A 12,809-nucleotide genomic window follows, 5' to 3' on the forward strand; every position below is an offset into this window, starting at 1 on the left:
CCATCTTGATTTGAAAGTACTGTTCCAATCAAAGGTTAGTCTAGTGAAGCCAGCGTGGGCCAAGGCCGCCTCACAAGAATGAGCTACATCAGAAGAATAACGGCCTCCAGTTTTTTTGTTAGAGACAAGGGACCGGAATTGGACCGGTTTGAGCTTTGATTGGGCCTCTTCGATTGCATCCTTTTCGACTAACTCTAAAGTCCGTGGAGTTGCATCAGGATACTTCTTTGTATATCTTGACAGTGCTTTCGATGCGGCCTGATCTGTGATTTGCCTTGCGTGATGCTTACGTTGTACCCATGTTTCGATCTCTTCCTCCGAAGGAGGCGCAGGGAGAGAAGAGACAAAGGTTATTTTTGCACGGCGAGGCTTACGAGTTATGCCTAGGAGTAGTTTGACATAGTCAATAATTGCTACCGATAATTTCTCATGTTGAGATAGGATGGCCGGTTTTGAGGCTTTTTCTCTGCCAAGTTCACCATGGCGGTCTTTCGTTTTTTTCGCATTGCGGCAACGTCGTTTGTTCTTGTACTTGACATTCTCAGCCAATGAGATTGATTCATCTGACTCGGGATCAGAATCAGGATCGGAATCGGGGTCATCAGAATGTGGATTTTCGGGATCAGAATCATTGGTATCACAAGTGTTGGCATTTCTCGTATTGATATCTTGGGGCGAGTCGTCTGAATTGGCCATAGGAGATAGGGAGCGCTCTCTATGTCTTCCTGTAGCGCGAGAGGTTGAAGGACGGCTTTGTGTGTTTGGTGGTTGTGATGATGAAGGTTGATGGTGTGCATTTGAAGTTCCACGTATATGCATTGATCTACTATTGGAGTTCGAGCCATCTGAGTGGGCTATAGGAGATTGGGAGCGTTCTCTGTGTCTTCCTGCAGCGCGAGAGGTTGAAGGACGGCTTTGTGTGTTTGGTGGATGTGTAGAATAAGGTTGATGGTGTGCATTTGAAGTTCCACGTATATGCATTGATCTACTATTGGAGTTCGAGCCATCTGAGTGGGCTATAGGAGATTGGGAGCGTTCTCTGTGTCTTCCTGCAGCGCGAGAGGTTGAAGCACGTTTTTGTGTGTTCGGTGGATGTGTAGAATAAGATCGTGATGATGAAGGTTGATGGTGTGCATTTGAAGTTCCACGTATATGCATTGATCTACTATTGGAGTTTGAGCCATCTGAGTGGGCTATAGGAGATTGGGAGCGTTCTATGTGTCTTCCTGTTGTGCGAGAGGTTGAAGGCCGGCTTTGTGTGTTGGGTGGATTTGTAGGATAAGATTGTGAGGACAGAGGTTGGCAATGCGTGTCTGGAGCTCCAGGTATATGCATGTATCTACTATCCGAGTTTGTTTCATCTGCCGGGGTATTGCGCAAGGCTGAAGGTCTGGTTCGTGTACTTCCTAGCCGGTGTGTACGGGTAGAATCCTCTTGTGGGTTTCTTGGATCTTCAGGGTATGGGCGCGAGATTGATCGCCTGAGTTTCGTGTTTGAGGGTCGACGAGTAGAACCAAAAGGTTCATGTAGGTCTGTTGGACCTTCAGGGTATGGGTGCGAGATTGAAGGCCTAATTTCCGTGTTTGAGGGTCGCCGAGAAGGAATGAGCGGTTCATGTACGGCTGTTGGATTTCCATGGTTTGGGTGCAAGATGGAAGGCCCAACTGGCATGGTTGAGGGTCGTCGAGTAGGAACGAAATTGTTTGTTGGGTCTGTTTGATCTGAAGGGTGGGAGTAGGAGGGCAGAGCATTGCTTTCCACATTTCTGGGGCGGTGTTCCTGCATGTAACTACTCCTAGGACAATCTGTAGACTGGTGCAACTCGTATAGAGAATGATCCAAATTTCCTGGAGCCTCATTAGACCAAGACATCGGGGAAAAAGATCTCTGCCTAGTTTCCATCAAGTGAGAGGTTGAAGGCGCCATTTGTTGATCACTGGGCAGGGGTGTGTCCGTATCTTGCTGATACTTGTCAACGGGAGGGGGTGGAATATGGGGGTTCTTGTGGTGCTTTTCGGCGTATTGCAAGGTTGAAAAGCGAGTCTGACGTTGATCGTGGGTTTTCTTTCTATGAACATCTCTAGAAAAGAATTGTGTTCTCTGATGTGACGGTGTGGCCGGCTGCATATGGAGTGAAGCCAAAGACTGGCTTTGAGAGCTGTTAGGTTGACGTGTATGGCTGAGGGAAGTTGTGCGGGGAGGGGTGCAAATAGACATTCTTGAATCTGCTATTGATGGTGATACTGGGACCCTGTAGTCCGAGTCTTGTTGAGCTGAGTGGTTGAAGTTCAGAGGACGTTCATCATCCCACGTGACTGTTTTTTTGGGGGTGGAAATCTGAGATTCATGTTGAATGAAACTTCCCAATGTGGTATGGAGTCGGTTTGAGTGTACATGTGAGTCAACAAGTGCTCCAGACTGACAAGAAGGAGTTGAGATGTGGCTCGTCTGATTTGGCCTATGGGAATGTGTAGACGGCCCCCGCAAAGCAAAAGATTGAAGCTGTGCTTCCCGATGATTGAAATTATTTACAGCAGTACGATTGCGATCATAAGATGGCCGAGTTGGAGTGCGAAGTTCTTCCTGAGCTTGCTTTCTTGAATCCGTGCAAGAGTTTACTAAAGATCAAAGAGACACATCCGTCAGCCTGCAAACTGGATCAACATACAGGTAATCTATATGAAACCAAGTTACTGATAGCTGGGATCGTGTTCCCACGTGGCTTCTTGGAGGTATTTAGATCACATGGATCGTCCTCGCGTGCGTGTTTGCCTGATGCAATTTGCGCAGGACTCAGATCTCTTCCTCTTCGTCGAGTCCTACGCCAGTCACGAGAGTGTCCAGCATGGTCAAATAAAGAACTTCCTGTATATTAAAAATCGGATGTTTTTTCAGTTGAACTAAAGATGTGTAAGCTGTTTGTAAAAACACTGAGAGCTTACCTGTCATAACTTGATCCTCTTTGGTGCGAAATCTAGAGGTGGGTATTGTAAGTGGTGGTGGTTTGTGTTGAGACTCCACCAAAACTATTTGTTGTGAATAATTTCTTGATGATACATCATCATCATATATATAGTTGTGACAATTGTTTGGTGGAGGCGTAGTCTCAGTATTCCTTCCTGGACGAGAGCCTTATTATGTTAGTTAAGAAACACTAATCAGTCTTTGAATGAGCTGAGATATATGGTATCAAGACGTACCATAGGGGATATTAGATTGTGAGCGGTGGGTGTGACTACTGGGAACATTTTCACCAGAACTTGCAGGTTCATCTAAAGGTAGTGTGCAAAATAAATAAGCAAGGGGTTCTGAAGCGGAAAGAACAAGCAAATGGTTTTCCTGACATAGAGAATCTGGTGTGATTTTGCGCTGTTTGCCCTGTGCCTTTATTGATCTATATTGGACAAAACTTGGTTGAGTCTTGCTTGAATTTTCGACGGATGTTTTTGGGAAGGATTCTCGAGAAGCCCCCATCCTTTCCAATTGAGAGTCCGCTATAAATCATAGAGAAACACCTTTAGCCTTCAGAACAGAGAACAGCAAAGAAATATTGGATCACGGCGTACTGGCTGAGATATTAGGCTGTGTGCGGCTCATGTTACTTCTTTCTGGTACATGTTCACTATCTCGTTGACTTCTTTCCTGCCTTTCTTCATGTGAGTCTTTGTGTCATCAAATAGAAACTTCATTCAGCATAGAGCAATTCTAAGCGATATTGAATTGAAAAATTGAGACGTACTGGTCAGATTGGGCTGTGATTCGGGTGGTGAGCGGCGAATGCGGCTACTTGCAGACACACCTTCATCAGCACTTACAGTGTCACCTAAATTTGACGTATGTGATGAATCAGTAAAGAATCCTGATGCAGCAAGATCCAGCAGATGAATTTCCTTACGAAGAGAATCTGGTGTGATTTCGCGCTGTTTGCCCTGTGCCTTTATTGATCTATATTGGACAAAACTTGGTTGAGTCTTGCTTGAATTTTCGACGGATGTTTTTGGGAAGGATTCTCGAGAAGCCCCCATCCTTTCCAATTGAGAGTCCGCTATAAATCATAGAGAAACACCTTTAGCCTTCAGAACAGAGAACAGCAAAGAAATATTGGATCATGGCGTACTGGCTGAGATATTAGGCTGTGTGCGGCTCGTGTCACTTCTTCCAAATTCGTCTTCATTATTCCCTCTAGTTCTCTCGTGCCTTGCTTCATGAGAGTCTTGATGTCACCAGATAGATATCAGTCACCACGGAGAAATTTGAAGAAATCCTGAATTGACAAAGTGCGATGTACCATGATGGGTTTGTGAACCAATCACCCCTTGCTCCTCTTCATTGACTTTGGCAAATCCTCCTGAAATATAATGCATGATCAGTCAACAACAAATGTGTAATTGATGGTCTGATATAATGAGGTTGTATCTTACTTCCACGTGGCTTCTTAGAGTCATTTGGATCACATATTTCCTCCTCGCGGGCATGTTTCCCTGATGCAATCTGAGCGGGACTCAGATCTTCTTTCAAAAAGTTTCGCCTTTTCTTACGCCAGTCGCTAGCGTGTCCACTATAGTCAAATAGAGATCTTCCTGTTCATTCAAAATTGAAAGTTTGGTTGGCTTGACTGAGACAGTTTCAAGTGGCCTCAGGATGTGCAAGCTGTTCATAAAGAAAAGTGTGAAACGTACCTGGTATAGCTTCATCCTCTTTTGTGCGAAGGCTTGAGCTTAGTACTGTAGGTGGTTGCTGTTGAGGGACTGTAGGTGATCGATGTTGAAAATTTCCTAAAAAGAATCATTGAGAGAACTGATCCATTACGTATCAGAAGACTATCTCAATCATATACTCACAATGAGTATGATGCTTCGTGGGATTATTCTCTGGAGGTCTTTCCTGCGTTGGTGCACCAGAGTCTTATTGTTATCAGAAGAAAGGATAGTCAGTATGTAACAAATTAGAGGTCGAATTAGTATTAAATTGTCAAATCAAGGCGTACTACTACTGGATGAGATAATGGGCCGTGGTTGAATGGTATTTGCCTCATCTTCATCATCACTCGTAGAATCTCCTGGAAACAAAATTTATAGGCAATGTGAGCAATGTATATTCCAAAAACAAGTACACAAAGCAAGCTGTTCATAAGAAAAAGGGTGAAATCTTACCCGGTATAGGTTGATCATCTCTGGCACCAAGATTTGAGGTATGTGCTGTAGGTGGTCCACATCGAGGTACGTGAGATGATTCATACTGAGGTGCTGTAGGTGATTGACGTTGAAAATCGCCTGAAAAGCATTGTTGAGAAAAAAGTTCTATTACAGGTCAGAAGACTATCTCAATCAGATACTCACAATGAGGACTACAATTGGCAGGATCATTCTCTTGAGTTATTTCCTGCCTTGGTGCGCCGGAGTCTAATTGTTATCAGAAGACAAGATAGTTAGTATGTAACATATTGAAGGTCAAAGTAGTGGTAAATTTTTCGATTGAGGCGTACCAGATGAGAGATTGGGCCGTGGGTGAATGATGTTTGAATCGTCTTCATCATCACTCAGAAAATCTCCTAAAAATACCATTTATAGTCCATGTAAGCAATGTCCATTCCAAAGTGAGTACACAAAGAATGTGTAATTGATGATCTGATATAACAAGGGTGTATCTTACTCCCACGTGGCTTCTTAGAGGCGTTTGGATCAAATGTTTCCTCCTCGCGGGCGTGTTTCCCTGAAGCAATCTGCGCAGGACTGAGGTCTGCTGTTAAATGGTTTCTTCTTTTCTTACGCCAGTCGCTAGCATGTCCACCATAGTCAAATAATGATCTTCCTGTGTATTTAAAATTGAAAGATTGGTTGGCTTGACTCAGGCAGTTTCAAGTGTCCTCATGGTGTGAAAGCTGTGCATAAAGAAAAGGGTGACACTGTACCTGGTATAGCTTGATCCTCTTTGGTGCGAAGGCTTGAGCTAGGTACTGTAGGTAGTTGCTGATGAGGTACTGTAGGTGGGACTTGTTGAGAGCATTGAGGTGCTTTATGTGGTACATCTTGAGACCCGCCTAGAAATATTTGTTGAGAAAACTGATCTGTTCCAATTCAAAAGGCTATCTTAATGAGATACTCACGTTGAGAATTGTAATTCACGGGATCATCCTTTTGAGGCGTTTCCCGCCTTGATGTACGAGAGTCTTAGTGTTGTCAGAAAAAACATTCAGCTTTCAACGTAGGCATAGTCTAAGAAATCTCAGATTGATAAATTGAGGCCTACCAAATGAAACTTTGGGCCACGAGCCGATCACGTCTGGCCCATCTTCATCGTCACTTGTACACTCTCCTGAATGCAAAATATACAGTCAATATAACCAATTTATCTTTCAAAAACAAGTAAGAGAACAATGCGTACTTATAGGTGACATTTTGCCAAGAGGTGGTATGACACTTCCACGCCGCTTCTTCGAGGTGTTTAGATCCCACATTTCATCTTCGTGTGCGTGTTTTCCTGATGCAATCTGCGCAGGACTGAGGTCTGCTTCCAAATTGTTTCTTTGTTTCTTACGCCAGTCGCTAGTGTGTCCACTATAGTCAAAGAAAGATCTTTCTGCTTCTCGGAAAATGAAAGTTGATCAGCTTTACCCAAAAAGTTTCAAGTCGCCTCAAGATGTGCAAGCTGCTCATAAAAAAAGGGTGAAATCTTACGCGGTATAGCTTGATCATCTCTGGTTCCAAGGTTCGAGCTATGTTTTGTAGGTGGTCCATGTTGAGACTCGCCTGAAGACACTTGTTAATTTCCAGACCTGATACATGGCAAATCAGAACGCTAGCTCCTCGTTAAACTCACCATGAGACTTGGCATTATCATACAAGGTCTGGCTTCCTGATTTTGCCAGGCCTGTCTGTGATTTCCTTCCCACTTCATCAAACAAAAGTCGAGCTGTAAATTATGGAAGGATTAGAAGAAGCTGGGATGCACTAGTTCTCAGCTGTAGGCTCACCTGCTGCTATTTTGCGCTTGAACCCGTTCATTGTAGCAGACATCATCCCGCTATCACTCTTATTTTCATTACTCTCGGGCGCATTGCTTTGACTTTTGCCTTTGTATTCTGTTTCGTCGAATATAGATGGAACTGATAATATATCGGTAGATATAATGACAATACAAACAGTCAAATTTGTGTTGAATAAAAGCAACTGCACAAGCTCAAATGCAGTCAAAATGTAAGAAAAGACGAACCTTCTATGGCTCGAGCTACCAAACAGTGGCTACCATCAGGGCTGTTGCTACGTTCCGAGTGTGCTAGGACAGTTTCCGTGTCACTGGCTGCAGTTTCTCACATATTAGTGTAATTCCTTTCCAAAAACAAAAAGGTAGACTTGAGAAAAAGCCCCATGACTTAACTGCTATGACAATCTTCAGTTCGATCAATTTTGTTGAAAGCGTCTCTTGATGTATGACATCCCGTTTCTGCCACACCATCTTCATCTTGGTGGTGCAAATCATTCGATACACCAGGTGCATGTCCAAGATCACCAAAGCTTTTTTCGAGTCGACTATCTCTACTGTAATGGTCGTCATTGTGGGTCCGGCCCACGTCTGATGGGGAGAATAGCATTAGTGTCTTATGTTACAAGGAATGTGATTCAACGGAAAACGTGCCTTTTTGTTCCTATCCAGCGGAAGACAAACTATTTTCATGGCTGTGAGCACCTGGGGAAGCAGTTCCAAGTCAATGAGTGACAAATTGGACGCTAGCAATAAGAGAGACAAACTCACTACTCAATGCATCTTGATATTGGATACTTGAATCAGAGCTGGCGTAGCAAGAAGGAGACATACTGTGTGATTGAGTTAAATTTATAGATCTAGAAAGTTCAGAGTTGATTATTTATGAATCGATGAAATTCAGTGTTTGAATTGAAGTTGAGAATTCGCTAGATAGGTTGAGGAGTGAGAGATCGTGAATTCAAGATAATAGGTTATGTATGAGGGAGTTTGGGGAGCCAAGGGTGTTACTTCGAAATCAGCAAACACAAAGGGTTGGAGGACAACAAAGAAAAAGCTACATATAACAAGATCATTCCTTTATGAGCGTCCAGTATTTTTCATTTGATAACAAGGCTTGTATACTCAAAATATTCCGCTATCTGTCACCCCACATCAATCCCAAATTCAGACACCAACTCGTTCACCCTCGTTGCACAAGGTTGGATATAAGCTGATCCTACGGTTGAGAAGTGATGACATCTTATTCAGGTGAAGCATGAACACCTAAGCTTTACGAGAGATGTATGTAACTTACACTCTGGTATCTTCATTTCAGGATCCCAACCTCAACTCCCGGAGAACTCAAAATTGTTAAAGAACGGTCAAATTGCCAAATCTGTCAGAGCTCAAAATCGAGCCGTGGCCAGATGGTTACCACCTCACCACACGGCATATTGCCAGGCTATTTCGGAATTCACTCGCTACTTACTTGATATGCCAGATTTATCTCTACCTCCACCTCCACCAACCGATTCAGAGCTGGCTGCCCTTCCTACGCTTTCAGAAGCAGCTATCTTGGGCCACACAGCCGTGTTTTCCATTGGATCCGATCCCATTCGCATCCACGATAGCACTCAGAAACTACAAGATCGACGGAAGGTCTCCTGGGTTACTCACAGACATGTCTTTCTTCTTGATCTGGGCCAATCCGGGGTACCACGGGCTACATTTGAGTGGATCACTTCGAGGGACTCGCAATGGGACAACACCATGCTAGTATTTCTTGTCAAACATATCAAGTGGGCAGATGAGCACGATGCATTTTCACGCTATTCGATAAACCGAGATCACACTAGCGATGAAATCTTGTGGGGAGTTTTGGAGAGATGGTTACGTGGGCGTGCAGAAGATCGAGCAAAGAGAATGCGTAACCCCGATTTTTACGTGAAGAAACTGAAGAATTCGCGAAGAAAAAGTGTACGTACATGTTTGGCCTCTCATTGGTTTGGTTTTAAATCATTGAAGCGCCAGTCTTATAATACCTGCACTTTGTGTTTAGCTCTTTGAATACCGCAAGAAGACAATTAAAACTTATCTAGGGCCTGATGCACTAAAATACATTCCCAGTGTAGATTGCTGTTCAGATACTGAGGATGACGGGGGTAATTTGTTTGCTGTGGGATCCCTTTGGCGGGAAGACATTTATGTAGAATGGCTTCATGCAGTTGATGAATTGTCAATCAAGGATGTACGGGAAAACGAAGGTCCAAGATGGGCGGCTCAGCGATTGGACGCTCGACGAAAACCTTCAAGACGGGTGGATCCACTTGCTCCTGTTGCTCCCAGCTTGCCAGCACAATGCTACCAAAGGCGATTGGAATCAAGTATTCCTTTCACTGAAAGATATCTCCTCGCCAATAAAGACTCTCGCATTGAAAGCCTTGAATCGCTTCTGTCAAGAACACTTCGATTGCTGAGATGAAATAGTTTGTTGGTTTCCAAACTGTATGCGATCAATAGTTTTATTTGGGCCTCTCATCATGTATATATTGTATATAATGTTTCTTCTTTTTAGAGATAGTTGAGTGTCATACCAGTACAAGTGTTTTCATTTGATTTATACCCATGTGACGAGTGGGATGATCTATATCTTGAAGGCCTGTCCATATTGATCTTCTCCTAAACCATTATAGAACTCAAACAAAAAACTCTCAAAATCTCAAGCTTATAAAGCTGGAAAAATTACACTTAGAACTAGCTGCAACAAATTGATATTAGCAGCTGAGCCCAACTACTGATTCCAAAATAAGAGGAACACATTGAGATCAATCTAGTGATTGTCTTGGAGATGTGAATTCTTGCTGAAAATATTTCTAGGGTAAGATTCTCTCTCACAAAAAGGAGGCAATAATTATTCTGAGAAGTTTGCCATACTAATTGTTTTTTTTGGTTTCACAGGATAGCAATGAAGGCTTTTTTTCAATTTCTCACTATGAGTAGAAAACTTTTCCTACATTCATGAACCTCATGAATGATGAAATCAGCTTATTTTATCTTTAACCACTACAGAACCTTTCTTTTTGCTTTTGTTTTTAAATTGCTAAAAATCTTTTTTGAAAAAGTCATTGATGACATAACTATTTTTTCATTTGTATCCAAATACTTATTTTTGATTGAGTCTTGACATTAGTTTGAATTTGTGGAAAGAGAGTGGGGAGATACTCATGAATTACGTAAATATTCTATAACGCCTTTTGAGCGGCAAATAGTGTCGAGCAGTGGCAGACACAACTTGCCTTTGTCTGATTATAATGCTTAAATTAACCAAAGCATGTTGATTATAATCTTGGTTGCAACAAATCGCCCTTTTGTTGATTTGCAGCAACATCCTGCCGTACCTTTTTCATTTTTTCACCTGATCTGGTTGTGAGCTCGGTCAACTTCTAATTAAATTATGAGTTGTATCTAATTGGAACTGGTTATACCCGGCCTCGGGAATGGCTGGTCACTGTTGTGATCTCCAAATTGGAGGGTTGCATCAAAGATTGATCAAGTGAATGATCATGTGCACCAACCCTCAGATCTCGTGTATTGATGAGCTCAACTTTTAGTTGAAATATTAAATAGTAAGTTCAACATTTCGTGAAATGTTGAACTCCTAATTATAATCAAAAAAGATCCAAGTCAAAAAGGTGAGAAAAGATTGTGATTCAGATCACAATGTACTACAATTTCAAAGCACAAAAATCGATGAGCAATCAAAATGTGAGCATACGAGATAATTAGGAAGCCACACATGAAATGTGAGTTCAACATTTCATGAAATGTTGAGCTCAGTTCAACATTCATTTCAACATTGATCATCAGTTCAACATTTCATGAAATGTTGAACTCATTTCAACATTGATCATCAGTTCAACATTTCATGAAATGTTGAACTCAGTTCAATGGTCAACGCCAGAAAAGTGCTTAATTATGGCATCACAAATGTATTATGACCAAGAGCACGGTGAGGCTTTTCATACAGAGGTAGGGCACATGAGACACGGGGGCTAGGCTGCCTTGATATGGGGTATGTAATTTTCCCTGGATCATTGTCTTATCAGTGTTTACAAACAACGTATTTGAAGGAAAAATTACAACACAGTGAAGTCATGATCATCAACTAATAACAAGTTTCTGACTCCTCGGGCGTCAAATCGTCATACACGGGCAGTTTGTAGAGCGGGAATTTTGGGTCAGACACAGGCGAATTGCGACAGCGCTCGGATACATCTAGGTACATAGCCAGGGCAAGATCATATTTCCTGCAAGTCACATGTTCCCACTCCGAAGGGACTCCTTCTCCATTGCCTTTGGGGAAGAGAGCCTTTGATATGCATTTCAAAACGTAATCACTTGCGCGTTTCCAAACGGGCTCGTCAGAAAATTCAACATTGCACATTCGACCGGTGACAAGGCAAAGTTGAATGAGTTCGGTTTTATTTGATCTCCTGGTGTCGCGGCGGTAAGTGAGGAGCCCCTTGAAACCAAGTGAAAGGAAAGCAACAAGGGGTGTTAAGGCTTGGGATCTGAGTGCCACCGTTGAAGCCACTTTATGGAAGCTTGCATCAATGTCGCTCTGTGAGTTACGAAATTTCTGAATTTGTGTTTGGTGATGGTGGTGGGCTCGGATGACTGCAAGCGCTTCAATACAACCGTAAACCGAGTCCACTAATTTGGTAAGCTGTTCGATACAGGTCATCTCGATAGTTTGATTGTGCGATGCCTTGTGTTGAGCCTTGGATTGAAGGTTTTGATAGTGCACGGCACATTGAAAAGAATCCTTGACCTCGAGGAAAGGTAGATTGCACTCAGTGAAATCGTGAAGGGGGGGGAGGGGTCCGGCTTCTGAGCCCACTAAACTGATTGCCGCTAACACAAATTTACCAGCCATCTCGAGGCGATGTTTGGTCGGGTTTCGCATGAGTCTGAATGAGTCGCAAAGTCTCTTCTCTAGTTCATCGCTGCTTGGAGATTTCTCGGATTGAAGGTCGATGTAGTTCCAGTTGAATACACGGTCTTTGCCCCATGGTGATTCGCATCCTGCAATGAAGAAATCTTTGGCTGGGAGGTAGCAAAGCATAGTTGATGTAGGATAAGCGAGTGGTAAAATGAATTTCGGGTTCATCAAGAGGAAACTTACTTTGGTCTCGAGCTACCCATTGACTTAGCTTAAAGTCCTTGCTGAAATATAGAATTTCATTTCCTCGAGTTCTCTCGAGGGGGTCATACGTCGTCATGCTAGCAGAGATACGAGCACGTAACATGCGTGAACATGCTTCATAAAGTAGCACACAGTCTTCTGTTGTTTCTTTTTTGGATCGGATCGAGGAGCATTGGATGTCAATCTTGAGGTTGTCAGGATCAATCCAGAGGCCGTCCTTTTGCTGAGGGAGATTGTTGGAAGATGATGTGTTTGTATTTTGAGTCAACTGCGATGGGATAATGCTGCCGGTTTGGTCATTCTCGGGGGTCTGTAAGGTGGTCTGTACTACGTCAGAGTTTAATGGGAATACAGGGGGCGTTGGACACCGTGGCCCGCGGACGATTATCTTTCTGATTCGCGGTGGTGTAGGATTATCTAGAGAGGTTGAAGTCGGATTGTCATTTGTTGGCAGGACAGACCTGTTCAATTCCGGAAAGACGGACGGTCGAGATGTTGATGGTCGAGCAGGAGATTTTTGGGTGGTGGAAGACGCAGGTAGTGGGGTCATTGTCGAATCCGAAGTTACCATTTGACAGTTGGAGGTCTTGTTGAGAGCAGCGGGGGCATTGTTACCTGGATTGATTAAAAACTTTTCAAA

At 43.1% G+C, this 12,809-nt stretch overlaps 2 protein-coding genes across 2 annotated transcripts; one reads left to right on the forward strand and one right to left on the reverse strand.

Moving 5' to 3' along the window:
• Positions 1-214: 214 nt before the first annotated feature.
• On the reverse strand, positions 215-7,813 carry MELLADRAFT_64466 (uncharacterized protein; the record flags this gene model as incomplete). The annotated part of the gene is made up of 27 exons (XM_007411704.1): positions 215-258; positions 291-2,359; positions 2,424-2,458; positions 2,669-2,865; positions 2,943-3,131; positions 3,201-3,494; positions 3,740-4,045; positions 4,118-4,213; positions 4,289-4,348; positions 4,422-4,580; positions 4,680-4,748; positions 4,842-4,904; positions 4,988-5,059; positions 5,154-5,273; positions 5,340-5,402; positions 5,486-5,551; positions 5,653-5,811; positions 5,912-6,040; positions 6,107-6,169; positions 6,250-6,315; positions 6,385-6,585; positions 6,678-6,749; positions 6,820-6,912; positions 6,974-7,105; positions 7,213-7,275; positions 7,453-7,572; positions 7,753-7,813. The coding sequence occupies 27 exons, from the start codon at positions 7,811-7,813 to the stop codon at positions 215-217; spliced, it is 5,061 nt and encodes a 1,686-aa protein (XP_007411766.1).
• Positions 7,814-8,216: 403 nt separating this feature from the next.
• MELLADRAFT_107973 (uncharacterized protein) lies at positions 8,217-9,445 on the forward strand (the record flags this gene model as incomplete). The annotated part of the gene is made up of 4 exons (XM_007411635.1): positions 8,217-8,232; positions 8,300-8,555; positions 8,820-8,940; positions 9,023-9,445. The coding sequence occupies 4 exons, from the start codon at positions 8,217-8,219 to the stop codon at positions 9,443-9,445; spliced, it is 816 nt and encodes a 271-aa protein (XP_007411697.1).
• Positions 9,446-12,809: the final 3,364 nt, after the last annotated feature.

This window comes from Melampsora larici-populina (assembly GCF_000204055.1).
Source record: "Melampsora larici-populina 98AG31 unplaced genomic scaffold MELLAscaffold_26, whole genome shotgun sequence".
NCBI classification, from domain to species: Eukaryota; Fungi; Basidiomycota; class Pucciniomycetes; order Pucciniales; family Melampsoraceae; genus Melampsora; species Melampsora laricis-populina.